Below are 26362 nucleotides of genomic sequence, written 5' to 3' on the forward strand. Positions count from 1 at the left end.
GTCAGGGTTGCGGGCACAGTCTCAGGGCGGGTTAGCAATGCCTGCCCGGAGTTCTGCTGTAGGTTCAAAGGAGGTGGAATTTGGGGTTTGGGCATTGTAAGGGGCTTGTCTGGTTGATCTATTTTCAACGTTAAAATGGTAAAGCTTGGGTTTCTAGAAAATTAACTTAAGCAAACAAAGCAAGCCTCCAACTCATTCCTGCCCTGTCCCTCTCGGTGTCTTTATGCGTTCTATTTAAATGAGAAAAAAAAAATCAGTAGGAGTTCTGTCAGATTCCCCACTCAGTATCTGTCCCTCTTTCCCAGCATGCTCGAGGATGACCTGCAGCTCAGTGACAGTGAAGACAGTGACACGGAACAAGTGAGTGTTGAGCCCTGAGACCAAGAATCCCTCTAAGTTCATCAGCCGGATCCCAGCTGCTTGTGCTAACGTGTGGTTTTGTTTTTTTCCTGGAACTTCTCACCCTTACTGTGACTGTCCAGGCCGCAGAGAAGCCTCCGTCCCCACCTGCACCTCCAAGGTACTGTCTGCACACCTCTCCCCCTGCCCCACCCCACTTACACCTCCCCCCAACCAGATGAGAATCAAGTCTTACTCAGTGTTTTGTAGCTTCCTGAAAGGGAGGATGCCGGTCACAATTGAAGAAAGGTACCAGCTTGATTATTTTAAAAGAGTCAGGTGTGGTGGCGCACACCTTTAATCCCAGCACTCGGAGGGCAGAGGCAGGTGGATCGCTGTGAGTTTGAGGCCAGCCTGGTCTACAAAGTGAGTTTAGGACCGCCAGGGCTACAGAGAGAAACTCTATTTGGAAAAAAACCAAAAGAAAAAAAAAAAAAGACTTAAGGCAGAGCGCAGGCAGGTGGCGGGAGAGCGCTCACCCTGTGAAAGCTGAAGAGGCCCAGCCCCATAGCCACCTACAGCATTGTTTCGGATGTTGATAAAGTACTTGCCTTTCAAGTACAAGGGCTCAGCCCTTAGCATCCGGAACAGGTGTGGCTGCACAGTCTGGGTGCTGGGGGCAGATTTCCTTGGTGCTGGGGGCCCATCTGGCCTAGTCTGTGAAGAAGACACCTAATATCAACCTCTGGCCTCCATACGCCCATGCATTCACATGTACACACATGTACACACGCTTGCATACATACTCACCCAGTTGAGCCAGCTATGTGTTCCGTGATCTCTTGAATTTGGGAGATTGAGGCAAGAGAGTAGAAAGTTAAGAGGCCAGATAGGGATATAGAGTGAGGCTTCTAAAAAAAATTTTTTTTTTTGAAGATTTATTTATTCATTTTGTATACAGTGCTCTCCCTGCATGCAGGCCAGAAGAGGGCATCAGATCACATTATAGATAGTTGTTAGCTACCATGTGGTTGCTGGGAATTGAGCTCAGGACCTTTGGAAGAGCAGTCAGTGCTCTTAACCTCTGTGTCATCTCTCTAGCCCCCAAAATATATAAATATATATATATATATATATTTTGTTTCTTTGTTTGTTTGTTTTGTTTTGTTTTTTCAAGACAAGGTTTCCCTATGTAGCCTTGGCTGTCCTAGACTCGCTTTGTAGACCAGGCTGGCCTCGAATTCACAGCTATCCCCCTGCCTCTGCCTCCCGAGTGCTGGGATTAAAGGCGTGCGTCACCACGCCCGGCTCAAAAATACTTTTTTAAAGTAAGTTTTAAACACAGTTTCATTGGCATTGTGTGACCAGTGTTTGAAAAGTTAGACAGAGGAGTCCAGGCAGTTGTGAGACTTGGTAGATAACTGTGACCTCAAAGTCAGCAATATGGAATTCTTCTAGAACTTGTTCCCACTGCTCCCATCTTCTGAGTTCCAGCTGTTTTAAAATGACTTCCAGGACATTTAATGTGAGGGAACTATTGTACTACTTTGCCCTTGAAATGAGCCAGCTCTATTTTAGAAAAGTCATGCTCTGTGTTTGGGAAGTGGAAACTAATTTTTGAACCATTTTTACAGTGCTCTTCCCCCTGGTACTAGATATAATGATTTAAAGTGAAAAATACCTATTTCTTTGTAGACAAAGACTAAGCAATTTTGCTGCCTTGCAAAGTGCTCAGCTACTTAGAGAGGTCACCGAAGAGAACGTGTGTGTCAGGAGGAAGGGCTGTTACCAAGGGAAATGTCCGTTATACGGTCCACGGACTGTGCACTCAGCCTGCCTGTTCATATCCAATTTTGTTAAAAATTTGAGTGCCTCATGTTTACTCACAAAACATGGCAGACTGGTCTAATGTAAAAGCCAAGGAAAAGGCAGATGTGAAACCGGAAGGCAGAGAGATAAGCTAGGAACGAGAGTTTTCTTCACGGTGCCTCCCGCTGGCACTGGGCCGGGTTCTGCAGCCGACTCGGTGTTCACAGAGTCCCGTGAGGCAGGAGGTGTTGGGACAGTGCTTGCTCTAAAATCACCCCAGCCAGTGCTTTTTAAAATTATACTATTATTCACTATTTAATAGGGTTTATTTTGAGAATAGGGCAGGTAGGTTTGGAAACATTGAAGGTTATGGTTAACTATCTATGTTTTAGCTGATACCATTTAGGACAGCTTTTAAGATTGCATATGGGGGCTGGAGAGATGGCGCAGAGGTTATGAGCACTGGCTGCTCTTCCAGAGGTCCTGAGTTCAGTTCCCAGCAACCGCATAGTGGCTCACAACCATCTCTAATGAGATCTGGTGCCCTCTTCTGGCCTGCAGGTGCACATGTAGGCAGAGCACTGTATATATAATAATAAATAAACCTAAAAAAAATTGTATATGGTTTGGAACTATATATCTAGTCTTGATCCATATGGTCTCTCATTGACCTTGAGTTAATGACCTCTTTGTAAAACCTGGAGTTGTTCATGCCCAGCTAGTCATAAAGAATGCCTCATTGTGTAACTCCACCAGGAAGTAAGGCTGAGCTCACCTTGCCAAGGGACACTCTCCGTGCTCACAAATGTCAGGTTACCGTGTAGTCTGGTCCTGTGGAGAGAACAGAGGGAGGTTTTACTCACTAGTTTTTCTTTTACACTTTTTCTTTTGAGTTATATACTGGGAGCAAGTCAGCCATCTCCCTGAGTCACATAGTAAATATTTTAGCCTTTGCAGGACGTGTAGGTCGCTGCTGTAACTGCTTACTTCTGCTATAGCAGACAACTGGCGTGTTCCAATAAAACTTTACCTAGAAAACTTGGCCAGGGGCCTTTCCTGGCCATGGTTTAGTGGCCTTTGATCTTTGGTACCTGGCATAGGAATAGTTGGCTTATAGCTTGACACATCTTTCAGGAGTTATGTGTTATCCTCTGATTCTAACCGGTGGCCTCTGTCTACTGGATGACAAGCCAGCAGTGATGATTTTCCTGTCTAGGAGCAGATGGATGGCAGAGGCAGCGGGGCACTTAGCTCTGTCTGCAGGATCCTGTAACCGTACCCTCCGGTTGCTTTGCAGCGCTCCACCGACACTTCCCGAACCCGTGGCATCAGCACATTCCAGCAGTGCAGAGTCAGAGAGTAGCGAGTCGGACAGCTCCTCGGACTCCGAGAGTGAGAGCAGCTCAAGCGACAGCGAGGAGGAAAACGAGCCTCTAGAGACCTCAGCTCCTGAGGTATTGTGTGGCCCCTCTAGAACCTGGTCCAGGATGGCAGAATGCTGGCTTTGGGCCGGAGTCGGGGCTGCACACTGACCCTGAACCTGAGGTGTCTGAGCAGTGCGCTTCCGCTGTATGGTGCTGCCTGTTTGTGCCCACGGCTCAGCAAGTGATGACAGGCAGGCAGGCACGACAGCCTCCTCTGTGCTGCTGTGTCGCTTCCTGAGCGTACATCGCCCCAGTTTCTGCCCCCTCTCCTGCCCTTACTTGGGGTTTTGAATCAGGGTTTCTCTGTGCTGTTCTGGCTGTCCTGGAGCCCTCTTTGTAGACCAGGCTGGCCTCGAGCCCATAGGCGCCCACCTGCTTCTGCCTCCCCAGTCCTGGGAGTCAGGGCGTGCGCATCACCCACCGCCAGGCCAGTTGCTTCTCTTTTGAAAAAGGGAAACTTGTTTTAATTAGGTTACTGTATTAGTGTCAATGAAAGTTCTTTGAAAATTCAGGAATCTGTGAGTGAAAGAAAATGAAAGAAATGTGATGTAGAAACAAGTTACCAGTTCTGTGTTTGAATCACTAACCGCCATGCAGCGGTTGATGGCAACAGGATGGCAGGGCTCTGATTCTTGCTCCTTCCTGGCCCAGGTAAGGGAGAGACAGCTGAGTTTGTGGCCACACATATCTTGGAAGGTACTATAGAGATGAGCCTAACCCTGAGTGAGGCTGGAGGCCATGAGGACTGCCTTTCCCTAAAGAACTCATGTGCTGTGCCGGTTGGTTAGACACCAGAAGTTGTCTGTAATAGCCAGCAAGGTTGCCACATGCCCTCAGAACCCGGGTAGCAGTGTGAAAAGCTGAGCTTGTGAAAAGGAAGATATTGTTATTTTTCTTTTACCAGATAAGACCAGCCCTTGTTGAAAACACTGCCTCTGTGTTTAGGATTAGAATACCAGGAACAGAGACTTTTTGATAAGACAGTATTAAAGTTTTGTCTTATCTTTGCTAGAGGGTCAGTTAGCTGGAACAGTGGCCGCACGGCTGGAGATGGGCTGTGCTTCTCAAGGGCCTGAGCGAGGGCGGCAGAGACTGAGGAAATGAGTACGGGGCTGCTAGGTGTGGCTTTGTGCCCAGCACCGAGTAGGTGTTTAGAGGTGTCCTTTCTCTTTGTTTTCTGAGGTTTCCATGGCTCATGGGTGCGGATTGGCATGAACTGCAGTTGAAGTGTCTCTTAGCGTTTAGAGGCTTCTCCGCAGGCCTCGGGCCTCCTTGTGGCACCGGCTGTATGAGGGGTTTTTCTGCATCTTAGTAGAAAGGGTGATGAGCGTGCTGTGGAACCCCACTTTGAGACAATCAATCACTAAAGGATACTTGTTTCATGTAGGCTGTTTCGGGTTTTTTTGGGGGGGGATACTGGGACATGATTGTACAGCATGCTTAGCATGCACCTGCCACGGAACTGTGTTCTTAGCCCCGTGTTCATCAGGAAGAAAAATGCGCCTGCTTGTCAGGTTACTAATAGAAAATGTGAATAAAACAGTCAAGTTTGATTCAACTAAGGTTAAGTTAAACACATCTGGCTACGTCATTGAAACTTATTCCTTGCTGGGCTTGTAGCTTCTCAGGGTCTTGGCTCGATCCTTACTGCCACTACAATGAAAAATGATTTAGGTTACAGTATTAGTGTCAATGAAAGTTCTTTGAAAATTCAGGAATCTGTGAGTGAAAGAAAATGAAAGAAATGTGATGTAGAAACAAGTTACCAGTTCTGTTTTTGAGTCACTAACCACCATGCAGCGAGCTGATGGCAACAGGATGGCAAAAATGACTTATGAACAAATCTTATATTTGTTCATAAGTAAGTTTATGTCTCATTGGCCAAATAGTGACTGGAGTAAAGCTCGCTGTGGTAGCACCTGCCTATAAAACTAACCCTGAGGGTTCTGAGGCTGGAGGGCAGCCTGGGCTGCGCACTATACCCCAGCTCCAAGAAGCCCAACCAAACAAGTGCAGCAAGGTGCACTGGAACTTCCCAGGATTCCAGGAGCAAAATGACTGTTGTACCTCACAGATGATTCTGTGAAGAAGCTTTGCGTGTGTGTGCGTGCATGTGTGTTCTGTGCTCTCTGCTGAGGCTCTTTCGTGGGAATATCTTGTCTTGGTTTGCTTTCATTTTCCCATATATATTTAATCTCTTCTTGTCCCCTTTAAAATGAATATCTCTTAAGTTCTCCCCTTTTAGTTGAGGGTTATATAATCAACACGTACCAGCTGTAACTTTCTCACTCACTTCTGTTTTTAATTACTATTTAATTAATTTCTTTTGAGTCAAGGCCTTACTGCTAGGAACTCATTCTGTAGAGTAGGCTGGACGGGATCTGCTTCTGCTACTTTTCCTTCCCCTTCTCCTCCCCCCTCCTCCTCCCCCTCCCCTCCTCCCCCTCCCCTCCTCCCCCTCCTCCTCCCCCCTCCTCCTCCCCCCTCCTCCTCCCCCTTCCGTCCTTCCACTTCTCTCCTCCCCTTCCTTCCTCCTCCTCCTCCTCTTTCTTCTTCTCCTCCTCCCACTCCTCTTTTTTCTGAGACAGAGTCTCTGTGTAGCCTTGGCTGTCCTGGATTCACTTTGTAGACCAGGCTGGCCTTGAACTCACAGAGATCTGCCTCTGTCTACCTCCCTAGTGCTGGGATTAAAGGCGTGCGCGCCATGCCTGATTTATTTCATGTGTGTTTATGTGAGCACGCTTGTGTGAGACACACTCGACAGCTTTGTGGAGCCCATTGTCTTCGTCCACATCTCCATAGGTTCCGGGCAACACACTCAGGCTGTCAGGTTTGTGCATAAACATTATTTGCATTGTTCTGAGCTATAATTCATTCTAAACTACTCAAGGATATATTACCTCCAGGGTTAGGAGAACTCACGGAGTGTTTAGACACATTCAGACGGCAGGTCAGGAAAGGAGGAGAGAAATGAAAGGCCAACCTTCGATCCATCTTGTCTGGCACTTCTGTTTGAACATTACAATCTGATCTAACCAAATTTCTTACTCAGACATCTCTCTCCAAGTAATTCCTAGCCTTAAGGAGCCATAGCATTTGCGACTTCACTGGGTATGAAGGAAGGGCTGCGTCTCTGTCTTCTCCGTGTTGAGCATACCACTCAGGTTTACCGTGACAGTGGCCACAGGACTCCCTAATGGACCTTCAAGGCCACAGTGGAAGTACATGTGTGCTATTTCTGTAAGCAGGCCATTTTAGGGACTCCCACGCCACCTCAGCGGTACTGTTGTAGGGGTGGGGCTGTGGTAATGACTCTTCCTCGGATTCACACATATACAGTCTAAGGAGCATGTCAGTCACTGGGCTGTGGCTGTGAGCACAAGTGTTGACCTATCCCAGCCTTTCCAAAGGAACGCGGGGAGGGTTTGGTTAGCAGATCACTTAACCACTGTGCTGCTGTGTTGTTAGGGTATCGAACAGACATTGATATTTCCATGTATGCCCCACGCACTATAGCAGCCGTCTCCTCCCTCCCTCGCTGAAATTCGAATGAGCACCTGGACGAGCTGGCGTGGGTGGAAGGCTGGGCGAGAGCTGTGTGCCCATAGCAGCAGTTTGGGGAGCCGGCTTCCTGCCTCGGGGAACCCTACTGGCTTCTTGCAATTCCTTGGGTTGTTTCCCTATTATGAGCACAAGAAGCCAGGTCATTTCACTTCCCAGCGCTGCCTGACAAATGCATCCACACCTTACGTTTTATGTTAGGACTGCATATTTTTGCAGAGTTGGATTATCTGGTATATCAGCCATCTTCCCTCTGAAAAGCCTCCATCCTGTAATTTGAAGGGGAAGAGCAAGAGGGTAAATCCTTAGGCTCAACTACTACTGGGGGTCGGCCCTGTATGATTGGACTGCTAACACCAAAGAGTAAACAATTTTCTCTGTCTCTCTTTCTAGCCCGAGCCTCCAACAACGAACAAATGGCAGCTGGACAACTGGTTGACCAAAGTCAACCAGCCGCCAGCGCCACCCGAGGGTCGAGGGAGCACAGAGTCCCCACGCTGGCGCCAGGAAAGTCAGGGTGGCTGCGAGCGCAGCACTGACCAGCAGCGTCCTGAATCCAAAGATCCTCCCCCCAAGAGTTCCAGCAAAGCTCTCCGGGGTCCCTCTGAGGGGCCACAGCCTGGGAAGAGGAGTTGTCAGAAATCCCCCGCTCAACAGGATCCCTCACCTCGGCAAACTATTGGCAGCAAACAACCCAGAAAACCTTCCAAGGCCCCTGGCCAGGCGGAGCCCCAGGCCAGCTTGCAGGTGGAGAGCGAGCCAGGACCCCTTCCCTATGGCTCAAAAGAGCAGACTTCCAAAGATAAACCCAAGGTGAAGACGAAAGGCAGGCCCCGCGCTGTGGGCGGTAGGGAGCCTAAGCCTCCGGCCCCCAGCGTGCCCAACCCCAGCGAGAAGAGGAAGCACAGGACTTCCCCAGCCCCCTCCAAGGCACTCTCAGGCCCCCAGCCCCCAAAGGACAGTGCTGGGGACAGGAAACCCGAGCACTTTGCTGCTGTCTCCCTGACCCAGAGCCAGGGTCCACCCCACGGTGGCCGAGGCGGCAGCACTGTCAGGACTAGTGGCTGCCGACAGGCAGTGATTGTCCAGGAGGACGGCCAAAAAGACAGACTCCTGTTGCCTTTGAGAGACACCAAACTGCTCTCGCCGCTCAGGGATGCCCCGCCACCGACAAGCTTGGTGGTGAAGATCACCCTAGACCTCCTCACTCGCATCCCCCAGCCCGTGGGGAAGGGGAGCCGGCCCCGGAAAACAGAAGACAAGCAGCTGCCGGCAGGGAGGAAGCAGGACTCGAAGAGGAGCTGCCACAGCTCCAGCAGAGTGACCAACAAGAGGAAGGTGAGTACAGAGGCGGCGTGGGCCGCTGGCCGTGTGGGCCGCTGGCCGCGTGGGCCGCTGGCCGCGTGGGCCTCTGGCCGTGTGGGTCCCCAGCCCGGCCGTGTGGGCTGCAGCCTGGCGGTGTGGGCCGTGTCCAGTGATAGCTGAGTTGGTCCCATTCTGTCATCACTTATGTCAGTGTCCCCTAGTCACTGAAGAAGTCAGCTTTCTCCACACTCTGTAGCACTGCCGAGGGCAGTTTCATGTACACATAGACCATAGACCACTGTTTCTTCTCTGACCACTGTTTCTTCTCTGACATGGTAGATTTTGTCCTCAGTTTAGGAAATTAAGGTCTTCCATGGATTGGCGTGATAATGAGTATTCTGATTTTTTAATGTTATTACTCACTTTATTTATTTATTTATTTATTACTTTATTTGTTTGCTTAATGTGCAGTGGTGTTTTGCCTGCATGTGCCTGTGTGAGGGTGTCATATGCCCTGGAACTGGAGTTACATACAGTTCTGAGCCACCATGTGGTGCTGGGGATTGAACCCAGGTCCTCTGGAAGAGCAGCCAGTGCTCTCAACCCCTGAGCCATCTCTCCAGCCCCTTCTGATCTGTTTTAAAGGCCTGCGCTGACTCATGACTGCATGCTTCATTGCTAGAACTATTGAAGCGTACGGTGAGAGGTCTGGAGTAAAGTGAGCTGCTGACGTTTGTCATTTACTGTGAGGTTTCAAGGGAGACTTTCTATTCCTTAGACTGGGTGCCACTGTGGACAGTGTCTTCTTTCCTAAATTGTTGAGCTCAGGATCTTTTTTTTTTTCTTCTTCTTCTTTGTGATAAGGAAAGACTAGGGAGTAGTCCTGGGGCCCAGATCTTGACACAAAAAGCACAGAGAGGGCCAACCCTGGAGATAAGACTCAGCAGTCTCGAGAGTCTGGAAGATGTGTTTCTCAGCTGTGGAATCTGAGCTGAAAATAACGGGGAAGATCACTAAGCTTGCAGGCATGTCTGAGGCCCAGCCGCTTCAGCCACCTGCTTAGAGAGCTAGTTTGCCTCCTGCAAGCTGAAAAGGGCAGCGTTTCCCAGAACCTGGTTGCCAGAGATGCAAGGGTATGTGTGACGCGGGTATGTGTGACGACCACCACACACGCTGCAGGCAACGCCTTTGGGAGGATTTGGCTTGCTGATGGGCCGTTTGAGGTACAAGAGGGCAGATTTCCATTCCAGAAAGGCTTTATTTGGGGGTGGGGGCGGGGCAGGCTCAGGGTGAGACAGAGTCCGTCTATGCAGCTCTGGCTGTCTGGGTATGGGCTGTGTAGACCAGGCTGACCTCAAACTCAGATCACCTGCCTCTGTCTGCCTCCCAGTTAAAGTCCTGCACCACCAAGCCAGAAAGACTTTAAAATTTTCAGAGTGAAGTGGGATTTGGTGTGTGTGTGTGTGTGTGTTTGTCTGTCTGTCTGGAACAAAATGTCACCTTGGAATTTGTGGTGGACCTCTTTAAGAAAGTGCACCTGCAGCTACTGACCCTGAGCAGGTCTCAGGGATGCGCTCTTTACCCCTTCCCCCCAGCGTGCCTCCTGTCACCTCCCCATCTGCCTAACCCTCTGCTTTGCTGCCTTCCGCTGGGGTGGAGGGAATATTGTCTCAGAGAGTTTGCTCCACGGTGTCAGGAGCCTTCTGTGGGATCTAGGCTATCCCTCTGGAGCTGAGCCTCCATGCCCTCTCAGCATTGCAGCAAATACCTGTTACCGAGTCCACGCTGGCCTCCTGGTTCCTCTCACCCCTCCCCCTACCACAGCCGGCTCCAGCCTCCACTCACGGGCTCCTCAGCCCCAGCTCTGATGCCGATACAGCCCTGCCATTTGGGCCATGTCCTCTCCTGGCTCTTTCCCCTCCTCTTCCCTTCCTCTCTCTCTCTCCACTCTGTCTTCTCTCATGGCGTTTCACTCTGTCGGCCACACTCGCTGTACTGCTTTCCCTCTCTGCCCTGGACTCCTTCAGATGCCTTGGCTGTGCTCGCTGTCCTATCTTCAGTAAGAACCTCCTCGGCCTCACCGCAGGGCGGGCGTGTCCTCACTTCACACAAAGCCCTGGCAAATGCCTGAGAGATTCGGCTTGGAAGTCTGCCTGTCTGAGGCATGTCAAGAGGGCCCTGACCACATTACAGTCACCTGGGGGCAGCAGGGGCTTCTCTGCCCCACTCTGGTATTTTTGAAATTCCCAGGCAATCCTAATGCCTATGGGGGGCAGCAGTGGGGCGTAGCCTTACTAGGTCCCCACTCACGAAAAGCTGCTGTGGGCAGAGAGATGGCTCAGGTGTGCCGTGAGTCTGGTTCACACGGATAAGGCGTTCCTTGCTTGAAGTATGTCATTAGCAGCAGCTTGACAGAGAAGGTCTGAGACAGGCATGCATACAAAGCCAGCTGTTGTGTGTTTACCCTCAGCAGAGTCACATGCGCTTTGGTGTGCTGGCTCCTGGGCTCCAGGGTGGAGGGCATTGCGTATGCTGTCCGTTCTGTGCGTCAGCACCGTGACTGCCGTTCAGGTCCTCCCTGGCTCCAGTGAGTCACCTAGTGTGCAAACCTGGGCTCCCAGCTCTGGGTCACAGGTTCTACTGCCTACGTTCTTAACTTGACAAATTTAGGTCATGACAACGCCTCCGTTTTCAGTGTGAATATTAGAAACAGCTTTCTAAAGATGCAGCCAGGGACATTTAAGACTCCTTCCAAATCCTTCACACGGTTGCAGTTTATTTAAAGGCCCCTTGGAGCTTCTCCCTCTCCCGCTATAAAATCTAGCGAAAATTCTCAGAGGTTCGCAAGTCTTTAAAGGCATTTTAGCCTTAAATACCCATGAGAATATCAAAGAGATTCCATGGCAGGGTAGGGATGTAGCTCGGCGTTTGGACACCTCCCTAGCCCTGGACTCAGTCCTCAGCCCCACAGCCCCAAAAAACCAGCAACAAGAAAAAGCCAGTAGCGTCAACAGCTGTGATGAAGCCATCAGACACGGCAGCTGACGAGGCACCGTGGAGAAACTGAGGTAAATACATTTGAACTGAGAGTGCCGCTCACCCAAACTGTTGGCTGCGGTTTAGAAGTTAAAGTCCAGCGTCCGTCCTCTTCTCTTAAGCTAGAATTCTGCTTCTCTGATCTGAAAGAAAAGCAAAGATGGGAGCATTCTCAGAACACTACAGCAGACACCCAGCTCCACGTTAAGACCTACTATGTGCCCGCCGCTTTCCGTTCGCCTAGAGATTGACCTTCAAATAAGTGGGTATGCTTTTGATATTGTGGTGTGCTGTTGTCACCATGTAGCCCCGGCCGGCCCGGAAGCCGAGACCCTAATGCTTCAGCCTCCCATTGGGCTTACAGTCTTTCTTACTGGGCATCTCAACAGATAATGGTTGCCTTATCTGGAGCCTTCCCCCTTTAACACGATTGTTTTAGTAACTGAGAACCCACCGCCTGTAGTTGGGGCGGGAGATCAGTTTGTTTCTATAGTCCTTCATTTATGTAGACGGCGGGAGGGAGTTGTCTATTCCTCAGGAAAAGGTGTGTTTCTTAAGCTTGGGACGCTTAGTTCCGCCTTTGACTTTCCCTGCCCCTGCTCCCCCCGACCCCCCAGGTTAGTAACCCCTAATTTTGCCCTTAAATGTGAGGGTGTGAAATCTGATGCCTTTTAGGTTCCTTTCTCTAGGTTTTTTGGCTGGGGTCCATGGCAGCCGTGTGGTAGCGGAGGCTGCCTGAACTCAGCCAGTACCAGTGTGTCTGTCTGCCCCAATTTCCTCTCCTGCTTTCTTCCCAGGAGGCCTTTGGATGGTGTGAAGTGTGAATTTGGACCGAGAGTCCATGCTTTTTCTTACTGTGCCTCCATCCGGGGAGAGTTGCCAAATCATCGTGTCCGTTTTCCCTTGCTTCACGCACCAACCAGCTCATTTGCTTCCTGTGTGTGGGCAGAGCTGTCGCAGGCCCCCGGCCACTGCTCTTTGTTGAGGTCCACAGGAATCTCATGGCTGCTTAGTGTGTGTGTGCCCCTCCCAGTCTCCTTGTTTGTCCTCTCTCTCTCTCATTTTTCTATAGACATCCGTCTCCTGGGCAGATTCTTGAAAGAGGCAAAGTCAGAGTTCATGGTGGACACTCACTAGGATGGTCACAGCATCCCTCCTGGCTCCACGCTTCCATTGCCCAGTGCTGCCACCCCAGTGCCCATGTACAGCCCTTCTGCGGCCTCTCAGGTCCCTCCTCAGACCCTCTCGGCTCCACCACCATGGCCAAGCTCCTGGTATCTTTCTGCTAGTCAGAACCTATGGCCCCAAGTGACTGTCAGTATTAGAAAATTCTGCCTTCATTTCCCTTTGAGCCACAGGCACCTTCATGATGAGCCAGGGCAAGGTAGGCGCCAGGCCAGCACCCACCCTGAGGGAGGCCCAGCACAGCCCGACCTTAGCCTCTCATGTCTTCTTGCCCCTTCGCTCCATTCTGCAGGCGGAGCGGCACTTGGCCCCTCACCCTTAGGCCTCCTGCCTCAACAGCCAGCGGCAGGCACACTGGGACTCTGAGATTGCTGTCCCTCTGTGGAGGGCACGGCAGCTTGGAATCCTAGACCTTTGGCCACATTCCCGAGAGTGTGGTGACTGGCAGAGAGAATTTCCCTTTTTCCCTCCTAAAGAGTATATTGCTTTCACATGACTTTTATACAGCTTCCTGACCCAGAAAAAGCTAAAGACTTGGTCGGTCTTGCTTGTAGAATCCATGTCTCAACTCCCCAACTCCCACTACTGTGTGCCTCCGCATTGGCCCCCTCTCTAGCCTGGCCTCTCAAGGTCCCTGCACAGCCCTGCCCGGGCGGTGACTGCCTGCGCCCCTCACAGACGCTCTTAGCTGACACATGCCACGGCTGCTCTGGGGAAGCTGCGGCCTTTGCAGACAGCAGGCAGCATCCAAGTGCACAGTGCACAGGGAGGGAGCACTGGATGGAGCCTTGTGCTTCTTCAGGTCAGTGGCATCCTTTCTATCAGGAATCGGGTACCATGCTAATGAGTCCTGAGCAACCTATAGAAAGCTAATGGTTCAAGTGAGATGTAGATGCATTTTCAGATGCTGGCCTTTGGTGACGATTGGTGATTTCCTGTACACTGGCCCCTCTTGTGTCTGTGGTTGGCTGAGGATTCACGTTGGTGAAGAGCGCCCCCCTCTGAAACTTTCTTGCCGTGGTGGTTTATTGGTATCAGCCGAGTGTATCCCAAGCCACAGGAAGCTACACAGACATGGACTCTTATCTCCCTTCTGGACAGTTTGTTTGGTTGGCGTCCCTCTTTCTGTGTCATGAGCTGCCTCCCTTTAGATATATTTTAGCATCGCATGTGTAAGCCCATGTCACCTGCATTCTTGAGCAAACACTCACTTTTCTCCAGACTAGACTTCTCACTTCCATGCGGTGCTTCCAGGATGCCGGGTGCAGCCTTCAGTCTACAGCTCTGGGCCTTCAGTGGCAGGGTGTGTAGGCACAAGTAGGCACCAAGTAGGTGTTTACTGCTCGTTGGGCAGAAATTCTGTCTCAGTCTCTCATTAACCAAGAGGTGTGTAGGCGCTACCCTCACTCTGAGCAGAGTGCCAGCTGTGTCGCAATGGCACCAGAGCCCTGTTCTCCCCAGCACCCCTAGAATCTCAGTTTCACTGTGCGCATTCCATGGCCCTGTGTGCACTGGTCTGTTCATATGTCTTGGAGAGATTTAGCGCCGAGGACACTGCAGTGGTAAGAACTGGGACCTCCCACCCCCATTTCTGTCGTGTGTGGTGACAACTGGGGGCCCCCTGCCAGTTGTTACTTTGGGCATTTTCTTCCTTTATGGCTCAAAGGCTCTGGGCTTGGTTGTGGACTGACTGTGTGCCCCTGACTCCTGACTCAGGGAACTAAGGCATGAGCTTTGGCCCTACCGCTCAGAGGACGAGGGCCTCTGTTCTCACCACGTCACCATCTGCCAGAGAGAACATGCTGCTCTGGGCCCCCAGTGAGACACACACACACACACACACACACACACACACACACACACACACACACACATCCTTAAAAACAAAGATCCGGGCTGGAGAGCTGGCTCAGAGGTTTAAGAGCACTGGCTGCTCTTCCGGAGGCCCTCTGTTCAGTTCCCAGCAACCACATGGTGGCTCACAGCCATCTATAATGAGATCTGGTGCCCTCTTCTGGCCTGCAGGTGTACACTGTATACATAATAAGTTTTTAAAGGAAGAAAAACAAAGATCTATTTCTCCTGGTGATGGGTGTGTAGGGTGAGACACAGCAGGCAGAAAGCCGGATCTTGAAGCCATCCCTATGTGTGGTGCTTGCTGTGAGGAGTCCAGGGTCCATCCAGCCCTTTTCTTTTCAATACTGCTCTTTTCTTTTTCACTAGAGAAGTTTTAAGTATTGCACCCTGAAGACTAAACACGCAGTAAATCGGTGCTGCAAATGGATGGTTCTTTTCAAAGACATGGGAGACTCCAGGAAGTCACCCCATGTTACCAAGTGCAAGTGCACATGCGCTACTGGTTTTGTTTGCTGCTAAGGTGTTGACTCCTTGCACATAGTAGTAATGGTGCTAAACGCTCGGGAATGTTAGGATGCGCTGCAGTGTCTGTCCTCTTCCTACCCACTACTCTGGACACCTTCCCTGGCCTCAGTGTGAAGAATGGTCTGTCTCCATCCAAAGCAATGTCTCAATAGAGGCTCCATGAACATTCTGGAGTTTCTAACTTAGCCATAGAGAAGAATGTAATCGCCTCCTTTCTGGGAGGGGTGGGACTAGAAATCATCGAAATTAGCCACACTCAGACAAATCCTACATGTTTTGTCTTATGAAGAACCTAAAGTTAAAAATTATAAGACCTGCCAGGTGTGGTGGTGCACACCTTTAATTCTAGCACTTGGGAGACAGAGGCAGGTGGATTTCTGTGAGTTTGAAGCTAGCTTGGTCTACACAGTGAGTTTCTGGACAGCCAGAACTACATAGATAGACCTTATGTCTGTGTTTGTGTGTGTGTGTGTGTGTGTGTGTGTGTGTGTGTGAGATAAAGTAGAAGAGGGACCACACACACAAATGATGACAAAGCAGGAGAGGGAACACACACACACACACACACACACACACACACACACACACACACAGGTGTGACATAGTTAGGGAGGGACACCATGTAAGAGGAGAGGACCAGCAAGCGTCAAGAGTGGCCAAGAGAAAGTAATGATCAAAGCCCAGTATGTGCAAGCTGCCAGCGCCATTAGAAGCTACTCGCTCTACCCTCATCACAGCTGGTGTGCAGGGGAGCACCCCGGGGTCACAGCAGCCACAGGCAGAAAGGTGCTGCAGGCACAGACGTCCCAGCGCCCTTCGGTCCCCTTTACTGTACCTGCACTTCCTCTTGTCTGTGAAGGTGCCTGACACTGGTTATGGTTGTCCCTACACTAACAGGGCGATCCAGAAAAAGACGGCGATAACAAGAGAATCAGACTGGAGAAGGAACTCAAGTCCCAGACCGCATCGTCTTCATCTTCCCACCCGGAATCTTCCAGAACAAAGTGAGTGTGGCAGGCGGGACAGCCTGGGGCAGCTCCCTTCTGCCCTAGAGCCGCGGCACTGGTGGCTTGTCCTGGGTCAGGCTGTACTCATTCATTTGGCAGCAAATCTAGTCTTATCAGAAACACTTAGCTAAGCATTTCCTAAGTACCTAGAGTTAATGTTTTCTGTAGAAAACCTTTTTATAGTGATGTTGGGGATGAACCTGGGGCCATGTACGTGCTAAGCAAGGTGCTCTGCCACTGAGCTGTCTCTTGCCTGAATTTTTTTTTTTTCCTAGAAGAAAATAAGAGCCAGTGATTAAGCGCAGCAGTGGAGGGGCACTTTAGCGCGCAGCGAGGTTCCAGCTGTAACCCCTGGTACTGTGTAGGCAGACAAGGAAAGTCGGACCGGAAAAGCCTCCTCATTATTTCCTTTTCCTCCTCCCCCTCCTCTTCCCCCTCCTCTTCCCCCTCCTCCTCCCCCTCCTCCTCCCCCTCCTCCTCCCCCTCCTCCTCCCCCTCCTCCTCCTTCTTTATTTTAATTTTTAGCAGGATGGGAAACAGGTGTAAGATTTACTCCAAGCCCCGGGTTCCTACTGCGGGTCTTGCTTGTACTGAGGATAGCTCAGGGCCCGGGCTCTGCCGCAGCTGTGGAGTCTCCCGTGTCTGTGAGCGGCAGAGAGATGAGGTGACAGGCGAGAGTAGTCGTGCCGAGTGGCGTGGCTGCTTACAGTACCTGCCATTGATTCGCTGCTTTATTCAAGAAACTGCCTCACAAGAGAGACTTGGCAAACCACAAGTGCATTTTAGGGGTGTGGGTACGGGCAGGGGGAGCATGCCACCGGATATGGAGAGTGTCAGATGTGAGGTGACTGTTGAGCTTGTTTGTGTGTGGTAAGGAACAGATAGGCGCGCAGCGGAATGGTTAGAGCAAGCCGCCCAGCTCAGTGAACCTCCACACTGGTCACTAGTCCAGACAGCTGGACTTTACAAAGCCCCCCCCCCACCCCCCCCAGTCCCTACAGTCTGGCCTGTGTGCAGCACGGTTACATGCTCCACGACACTGCGACCTTTTGTGTCACTGACCACTGTGTCCTTTACAAACAACCTCAGCTGTGATGTATATTCTGCTTTGACTGTTGCACTCCAGGACACCCAGGCCCTCCTCAGAGTCCTCAAGAAAGGAAATGCTTCCTCCACCGCCTGTGTCGTCGTCTTCCTCGTCTTCCTCTTCCTCCTCCTCCTCTCAGAAGTCAAGCAAACCTGCACACAAGAGGTTAAAGCTGGATGCAGACCCCGGTAGCCAGGACCCTCCCAAAAGTGCCACCAGCAGCAAGGGCAGCTCAAAGGACGCTTCTGCTCCCAAGCACAGAAAAGCACAGGCCAGGGGCTCAGAACTCAAAGTAAGCGGCGGCAGTGCAGTGGGCGAAGCGCTCCTACCTCTGCTTAGCTCTAGAACATTCGTCTGTTCTAGAAGCAAGCGATTCTTGCTTTTTGTTTTTGTTTTAAGAGTAAATGATATGATAGTTTTAATTACAGAAAAGTATGGGGTGGGGATTCTTCATTTTTGTTGAAGTGATTCAGAGATGGAAAAAAAATCACACCAGCTTTCATAGTGAATTTCCGTCAGATGTTTAGATGTTTGGCCTAAGAAATGGGCTAGTCAGCACTTTGGCTCTTTAATCTGAAAGACTTCCGTTATCCATCATAACGGGACATAAAGCAGGTGTCCCGGCTTCTGGTTAAGCGGGTGCACGTCAGGTGGGGCGGCCACTCGGCTTGTGTTGTCTGCCCTTTGCCATGCAGCCAGCAGCAGCACTGGTTACCATAGGCAGGAGGTGCTGGCACAGCTGGACTGCTTCTGCTCACTGTCCAACAGGGCCATGGGCCTTCCCTGCTAAGAGGGCAATGTGGATGTGCGGCCAGGGCTGCGGGCCTTCCCCCCTCAGAGGGCAATGTGGATGTGTTTTATAGGGATCTTCTGAAGATGCTGCAAACCCTTTTCCAGTGCCTTCTTTGCCAAACGGTAACTCTAAACCAGGGAAGCCACAGATGAAGGCTGACAGGTAAGCCCTGGGAGCTTGCCCCCTCCCCACCTTACCCCAGGGAGTCATTTTGTTTGTATGACCACATCTGCCTTTTCTTCTTCTTTTTCTTCAGACAGCAAGCTGATATTCACATGAAGGAAGCTAAAAAGCTGAAGTGCAAAGCAGAGGCAATGGTCAGTCTTGGTTAGATTAAGGGAAAAAACTGCCATATTGCACACTGTGGAGTGTGTGCTTACGGCATGGGGCGATGCCTGTGGATATTCTGGGATGGGGCAGCAGATAGGAGGACTGTATACTGGGGGACCTGGGGTGGGCGCAGCAGGGGTGCGCCTGGAGAGCAACAGTGGAAGGATCGGGGTGTGTGGGGGTGCTGGGGTGAGGGAAACAGGAGTGCATGGCAGCTTCTGAGGTGGGGGCAGCACAGGGACTGTGTGGCTATTGTCAGCCTCTTGTGAGCAGGATAACCAGGCTCTTAACCCTCTGAGGTCTGAGGCCTTTGGGGGATTGTGGCCTTCGGCTCCTTCGTTCAGTCTGAGTGGAAGTTGATCTATGGGGTGCTGATTTACGCATGAGCGGTTTTTTTGTTTGTTTGTTCAACCCACTGAATCAGTTTTTGAGATGTGTGAAATGAACTATTATTGAATCAGTCCGTCTGTGTTCACCCTAAACACTGTACAAGGTGAGGAAGCCTATTTGCATCCCAGAGTGATCTTGGCACAAATCTGAAGGGTCAGTTGGCCCCAGGAGGACAGTGTAAGGTGCTGACGCAGCAAACTCTCTTCACCTGCTGGCCACCGAGCTTCTGCAGGGAGCAGGTTTGCTGTGTACTGTAGACATGGGGGAGGGGCTCACATTTGCCTTTAGTCTTACTTAGTTTTTTCTTATTGATATAATTTTACATTTACTTGAGGATTGACTCATGGGAGTCCATTCTCGACTTCCATCGTGCACGTCCCAAGGTCCGACCGGGCCATTAGGCGGCCAGCAGGCACCCTTACCCGCCAAGCCAGCCATTAACCCCCTGCCCCTGTAGGCCATGTGCAGCCAGTCCGGTCTCTTCTCTGAGACCTGCTCCGCTGCCCTCTTGTGGCCATGGGGACTGTGGCCTGTGCCTTTCTATCCTAGGTTGCAGGTGCCCTGTTAATCAGATAAAATGGTCCTCAGTCGCCTCCCATGCTTGGTGCTGTAAGGGGTCAAGGCTCCTTCCAGCACTGACATGACTCTGTGCCAGGCCATGTGGCAGCTCAGCCTGTGCCAAGCAGTGTGGTACCCTCAGCTGCCTCTTTCCTGCTCCCACTTTTCAAGATGCTGCGAAGTCAGTGACTCTTTCAGGTTTTGGGGGCACTGCTCTGCACCTCATTATTCAAACTGTTGCAGTTGATCCCCCGAGAGCTTCGCTCTGCACCATCTGCCTCCGCTGTGCCAGGGCGTCCTGCTTTATACCAGCTGCATCTCACTCTGGGAATCTGCTGGTTCTGCTGGTGACCTGTGTGTGGCCTCCCTCTTCCGCCTCTTATGCAGGGGCTTACGTGGTCCAGGCTGGCCCTCATCATACAGCCGTGCTCTTGCTCAGCCCCTGCGTTCTGGCCTCACTGGCGACTGCCACCATGGCCAGCTACGATGCGTCATTCATTCCGTAACACCGCAGAGCCGTCCATTCGGCGTCCCAGGCAGTAAAGTGCACAGCTGAACACGAGCGTGTTTCATCTCTACGCTGTACTCTCCTTGAATAGGGAAGTCCAGCTTTTCCCTGCTAGAAGACCTGAGGGCACTGTGACAGGAAGGCCACTGTCAGCCTTGCAGGGTACCTAGGGAAGTGCACATGGACTAATTATTTGACACTTCATTTGGCCAAGGGTAATATTAATTTTGGAAATTCCCCAAGAGAAGCTGCTTGAAATACGTTTGCAAATTGGAGCCCAGGCTTGGTTAGAGGAGTTAAGAGCATTTGCCGCTCCTGCGGGGAACCTGGGCTCGGTCCCCACACCACACGGCAGCTCACTGTCCCCCGTAACCCCAGGTCCAGAGGGTCTGACACCTTCTTCTGGCCTCTGCCAGCACAGCACATGTGGTACAGATACACACCGGTGTCTGATTCCATCTTTATTTCCACATTTCCTTGAAGGGGTTTTGAGTGTTTGTCCCTGTTGGCCAGGGCATGTCCTTGTTCAGAAAGCCAAGATGCCAAAGGAGACTAATAGTCTGCCTGGCTCCAACTCATCAAGTGAGCGCTTACGTGTTTCACGTAACCTAACGAGTGAGTGGCCTGCCGCTGATAACAGGGCCCATGGTGCTTGGTGAAGTTCTCAGAGTCTTTTTTCTTTTCTTTTTTTTTTTTTTTTTGGTTTTTCGAGACAAGGTTTCTCTGTGTAGCCCTGGCTATCCTAGACTTGCTTTGTAGACCAGGCTGGCCTCGAACTCAGTGATCCACCTGCCTCTGCCTCCCGAGTGCTGGGATTAAAGGTGTGTGCCACCACTCACGGCTCAGATTAATATGGAGTCACTTTCTCTTCCCTAGTGAGTTTTCGCCAGAAGACACTTTGGTAGGTCAGAGCTGACCGCTACAGCCGCTCACCTTGGGTTATTCTTTCTCACGTGTCTTTCTACTCAGGAGAAAATAGAGACGGGGAGAAGTTACAGGGAAGGGTAAGAAGCTGAGAGTGCCTGCAGCCTCACTGAAGCGCATGTTCTCCTCCCACAGGCGGACAAGGCTGGAAAGGCCTTCAAGTATTTGGAAGCTGTCCTGGCTTTCATTGAGTGTGGGATGGCCACCGAGGCAGAAAGCTCAGCCAAGTCAGCGTACGCCGTGTACTCAGAAACTGTGGACCTCATTAAGTAAGTGCTGGGGTGCTCTCTCCCAAACCTGCCTCTCTCCTCACCTGAAGAGGGAGCCCGGGACAGGTCCTCTGCTCAGAGGCAGTGCTCAGGGGCAGTGCCTGCTCTCATGCCCAGGCTCTGGGTTGTTGGTCCACAAGTCTTCCTTGTCCTGAATCAAGAGTGTGTTGCAGACAAGGGAGCACAGGATAACTGGATGCAACCATGCGATTTTGCCAAGAGTTTTGCAGAGAACGCCAAGGCTCTGGGGAGGTGCTCCGGCCAGCTTAGGTGTCATATCAGATGTCATCATGCCACGCGTGCTCCTTGCATTTCATGATAGAGAGAGCAGGCCTCAGGGCCAGGTCTTCTGAGTGGCTTGTGGTTGCTCTTAACACCCCTGCTGGCCCGACACCCCCCCCCCCCCCCCCCCCCCCCGCCTTTTCTGTGTTGCACTCCCCTTCACGCCCCCTGGAGGACAGGAGAGGGCGCTAGCACAGCCAGCATCCCTGGGCTTCTGTGACCTCCCTTGCACTGTTTTATCTCCCTGCAGATTCATGATGTCACTAAAATCCTTCTCAGATGCCACAGTGCCAGCACAAGAGAAGATATTTGCAGCTTTATGGTATGGACGCTTTTTCTATTTGTTGTATAAGTAATACTAAAGCTTGTTTTTGTTTCCTTTGATTAAAAAATGTTTTAAAATTCTTCCCCATCCCCTAAGCTCTCTCTATATGACTCTGGCTGGCCCCATAGGGTTAAAGGTGTGTGCCAGCATGCCTGGCTCTAAATTAATCTTCTCAAAGTAAAAACTATGATCGGAGGGAACTTAATTCCAGCAATAGTCACTAGGGTCCGCTATTTGTTTTAGTTTTGGGATTGAAGGGCTATTTATGCACTTTTCCTGCCAGCATTTCCTGTTGGTGGCGGTGTACAGTGCACTGAGACAATTGAGGGGCCTCAGGCAGAGGACCCAGTGTGCTCACAAGGGCGGCTGGCAGTGTGTGTGTGTGTCCACGAGGGCCGCCCAGGAGCCCCGCTGACCTCTGTTTTTGCTCACAGCTTGCGCTGCCAGTCCCTCCTGAACATGGCGATGTTTCGATGCAAAAAGGACTTAGTAATGAAGTATTCGCGCACTCTCAGCGACCACTTCAAGAGTTCTTCCAAAGTGGCGCAGGCGCCTTCTCCATGCACGGCAAGGCAAGTGCTTAGTCTCCTTGAGTCACACAGTCAAGCCACTCATGGGGTGTGTGTGTGTGGTGTGTGTGTGTGTGTGTGTGTGAGAGAGAGAGAGAGACAGAGACAGAGACAGAGACAGAGACACACACTTTGGGTCCCCGTTAGCTACTTTTTCCCCTCTTAGAAACAGGTAAACTAAATTCAGGTTGGTGAGATAACACAGAAGATACAGTGGTCCCCTCTGACCAGCCAGGACCCACATCCAGTTGCATAAAATTACAGCCAGTACTGCGGCCTCCCTAAACAGCTTCAGGTTCAGCTGAGAGGGCAGGCGCAGCCAGAGATCCCTAGCAACGGTGCCTGAAGGCGGGGCTCTGGACCAGCGCACTTGCGGAACCGGTTCTGTTTCTCAAGACCAGGTTTCTCTGTGTAGCCTGAAACGTCCTGGAACTCACTCTGTAGACCAGGCTAGCCTCGAACTCACGCAGATCTGCATGCCTCTGCCTCCTGAGTGCTGGGACTAACGGTGTGCGCCACCGCCGCCTGGGTGATGACGATGCCTGGTGGAATGAGTTTTTTCATGGTCCGGCTCTTCGTTTTGTTTAAGACAGGACCTCACTCTAGCCCAGGCTGGCCTCAAACCTGTGCTCTTTTTATCTCAGCCTCCTAAGTGCATGCAGCACTGCCCCCACGTGCTGTTTTGTCTCTTCCTACTGTTCCTCAGGAAGTCTTGTTTCTTCTGGGCCTTGCTTTCAGAGAGCAACATATATAACGCAGAACCAGTACTAGCAATCAAAAGGGAAGGGGCTTTGCGTGGTTTCTTTAAAAAGGACATTCTAAGGGCGTCCAGCACGGGTGACGGTGTTGTCGGTCATGTGATTCAGCTAGGGTGGTTTCTTCACGCCAAGCCTCCTAGCTGCCAGGATGCAGCAGTGACAGCCACCCTGGCAGGTCGCCGATAAGTCAGGCGGCCTCTGTTCCCTCTGTCTGCCTTCCTATCGGGCTTACGTGACTGGACTTCCTTGACCCCGCTGAAGCATGTGACTGTGTAGGGCCAGGCCCAGATTGAGCGCACTGGAGCTCCTCATCCACAGCTGCTGTGCGCAGCCTGCTGCGGTTCTGTTGTTCCACGGCTCTGTTTACTGACTCAGTGGGAGCTTTAGGAGCTGGCCATGCACTCTGCCTCTGGTGCTGTGACCCGGGGAGAGAAGGATAAATGCATAGAAATCAGTGTTCGACTGATGGGAGTCAGTCAGAGCTGGCTGACTGAAAGAGGAGACCACATGTGGAGATGCATCTCAGAGGCCCTGCCCCCGCCCCCTGTAACCCCCAGCCCTGCCGAGCTCTTGTTGCTGCCTTAATGGCACCAGGAGGAGGAGGGGGCGGGGGTCCCAGAGGATGAGGACTTAGCAAAGGCTCAGAGTGTGCTGGTAGCACAGTTCGGGATGTGTCTTTTGATCTCATAGGAGTGACTTTAGCAGTGATTACTGTTTGGGGGAGCATGCCCAGGAATTTAGACTGCAGTTCCAGAGACTGCTCCATGATCTGCTGGTTTATGTGAGTAACCGGGTCTTTCTCCATCCTCACAGAAGCACAGGCGTTCCGTCTCCCCTCTCCCCGATGCCTTCTCCTGCCAGCTCCATAGGGTCCCAATCGAGCGCTGGCAGTATGGGGAACAGTGGGATGACTGCCACCATCAGTACCCCGGTCGCCATCCAAAACATGACCTCCTCCTATGTCAACATCACATCCCATGTCCTCAAAGCCTTTGACCTCTGGGAACAGGCAGAGGCTCTTTCAAGGAGAAATAAAGGTGAGGGGCTCGGTGGGGTGGGGGTCCACATTTCCATTCTGTCTTGTGAGGCAAAAGAATTGGGTGGCTGTCCTCAGATTTCCTTCTCTGCTTCATAACCCGGGTGTAGTTCTTCGGGCTCTGGGGTGTGAGTTAGATTTCCCCAATGTTGGCATCACCGTTTGAGCCTGAACTGAAAGGCTAGTGGGAGGACAGGGCTGCAGCAGAGACGTGGTCTGCCCCTCGGCTCAGCACGCTTGAGATGAAGCAGCCACAGTCTGAGGCATGCAGCATAGCAGATGTCACCGGGGCACACGGGGGTGGGGGTGGGGGGACGGGACGGGACGTGGGACTTCAGGGTCTGAGCCAGAGGCGGTGACTGATGTTGGTGCCAGCATCCCCTAAATAAAGGTTACATACACACGTGATGGGTGAACACCGATGAACATACACACACCCCATTACATTTTCTTCCTGGTTGGAAGGAGGTGACCTGCTCTAAATTTCTCCACAGCCTCTTTCTGTGTTTCCCACTCTCCTCATGCACTCATGGACCACAGTGCATCAGTTGGACACTTGAAACAAACCAGCCACTCACTAGGCATGAGCTCTGCATTGATTCTGTTTAGAAGGTTCTGGACTTCTAATGTGAGGCTGTTCAGAGTTAGCCAGCTCTTGAGGAGAAGTACCCAGCTGAGCCACGGGACGCTGTGGGGGATGTTGTCTCTGGGATGTTTGTGCTTTCATTTCAGTTTGACGCTGTCCATTTATTTATTTGAGTTTGATTTGCATTCTATTGCAGAATTCTTTGCTCAGCTCAGCACAAAAGTGCGTATGTTGGCCCTCAACAGCAGCCTGGTGGACCTGGTGCACTACACAAGGCAGGGTCTGCAGCGGCTGAAACAAGCTGCCAAAGCTCCCTAGCGCAGGCCGGGCTTGCTCCATGCCTTGGAATGAATTTGCACAATTGGAAGCCTTGATCAGTGTAGAGAGTTGTCCGATCGGGACGTCAGACACAGAAGAAAAGCACATAAGATGGCCAGGATGCTTGTCACTTCACCTCACGAGCTGTGTGGTCATCGGTTGGACGCTGGTCAGCAGAGCTGATGGTGGGAGATGGTGTTGCCTTTCCTAACTGAAGGACAGAAGGGCAGTGGAGCCTAACTGGCAGATGAATGGTCTAGAAACATTTCTGATTTGTTTGTTTGAACGACAGGATACAAGTTGCAAGTGAGAGGGAGAGAACCTTCCTTCCATTCAAGTCTGACAGCAAACTCTCGTTCATCTCAGTGGTCACACTAGCTCACGTCCAGAAGGATTCTTTTTTTTTTTTTTAATAACAATTTTTGGTGAAGGGTTTCATGGTTTTTGTTTTTTCAAGTTTTAAAGGAAACTTCTAATGGCCATTTGTAAAACAGAAGTGAAGGGCCCCACTGCACCTCTCTCCCTGCATGAACAGTGGCTCTGGGGACACCGAGTATTAGCATCTAGAAAAGTGAAGGTGACGCCGCATCCCACGGTGCCTGGAGTCCTGCACACTGTCCAGCTCCAGTCTCTGGCTATCCTGAGAAGCATCCCAGGTGTTTAGATCTGGGGTCCCTCTTACAGTCTTCCCACATCCCAGGAGGCCTCAGACTTCCTTTCGCCACACTCCAGGAAAGGGCCTGGCCAGTCAGCACCCCCGCTGTTTTCTGCGCTTCCCACCGGTGCTGTGTGGTGCCGCCGCCACCGCCGGCAGAAGGAGCCACGCTTACCGTGGGCAGGAGTTGGATGCGCTCATCTGTCTGCTGGCGCCGGAACCCCAGGTGCTGTGGCTACTCATAAACAAAAGTGGTCTTCCCAGAGAGGCTGTTATTTTTCTGCTACAAATATTCTATATTTATAGCAAAACTCAACTTTCTAAAGCCCTTGACTATCCAGGGGACATTGGGGATGGGAGTTAATTCAACTTTAAAAAAAAAAATCAATCCACTTTCACAGCAGACCATCTTCTCAGGTGTGATGAGGCTGAAGAGGCTCTGTGACCTTACCAGGCCATACCCCGTCCACACTGAACCAAGATCACCTTGACAGGAAGTGGGGGAGCACTTGGAACGCACACCTGCCTACAAGCACAGGCTTTTCCTTGAGAGCTTAGTCCTGGAACACTCTGAGCGCAGTGTTTTTGAAGAGCAACGTCTTTTTATTCCTCTAGACAGTAGAATTTGCACACGTGTTCACCGTCTCTGCTTCCTACCAGCTGTGCTTGGGTGTTTTGCATTTATAGATGAGTGGAGACAGGAGACCCATCTGTCCTTACCCTTTCATCCTTGTTTGGCTAAAGCTAGAGAGCGGCTGCCGTGTGCATCTCTGCGCGTAGACCATGGCTGTGATCCGACTCAGCGGTTTTCTTTACTGATGTTCTGAAGCGAAGCCATTTTACTCTTTAAAGTACTTGGTACCTGAGCCGCGGCCCGTGGTAGGCTGTCCCTGGCACTGTGTCGCCTCTTCAGGCTCTTTTCCCTC

At 51.4% G+C, this 26362-nt stretch overlaps 1 protein-coding gene across 6 annotated transcripts in view; it reads left to right on the top strand.

Annotated features, from left to right (window-relative positions):
- The window catches only part of AFF1 (ALF transcription elongation factor 1), a 154449-nt gene extending 128610 nt beyond the window's left edge, over nucleotides 1-25839 (top strand). For 5 of the 6 annotated variants that reach the window (XM_084758221.1, XM_084758222.1, XM_084758225.1 and 2 more), the window contains 13 exons: nucleotides 306-360; nucleotides 483-520; nucleotides 3365-3602; nucleotides 7527-8471; nucleotides 15939-16045; nucleotides 17175-17427; nucleotides 17999-18090; nucleotides 18185-18245; nucleotides 20774-20907; nucleotides 21440-21511; nucleotides 21949-22086; nucleotides 23655-23878; nucleotides 24660-25839. In XM_084758221.1, coding sequence (XP_084614347.1) covers nucleotides 306-360; nucleotides 483-520; nucleotides 3365-3602; nucleotides 7527-8471; nucleotides 15939-16045; nucleotides 17175-17427; nucleotides 17999-18090; nucleotides 18185-18245; nucleotides 20774-20907; nucleotides 21440-21511; nucleotides 21949-22086; nucleotides 23655-23878; nucleotides 24660-24781 — 2479 coding nt within the window. In that variant the 3' untranslated portion in view covers nucleotides 24782-25839. The remainder of the gene's footprint in view (nucleotides 1-305; nucleotides 361-482; nucleotides 521-3364; nucleotides 3603-7526; nucleotides 8472-15938; nucleotides 16046-17174; nucleotides 17428-17998; nucleotides 18091-18184; nucleotides 18246-20773; nucleotides 20908-21439; nucleotides 21512-21948; nucleotides 22087-23654; nucleotides 23879-24659) is intronic. The other variant, XM_084758224.1, reaches the window with a different exon arrangement.
- Nucleotides 25840-26362: the final 523 nt, after the last annotated feature.

Source organism: Acomys minous, assembly GCF_964271855.1.
Source record: "Acomys minous genome assembly, chromosome: 15".
Taxonomy (NCBI): domain Eukaryota; kingdom Metazoa; phylum Chordata; class Mammalia; order Rodentia; family Muridae; genus Acomys; species Acomys minous.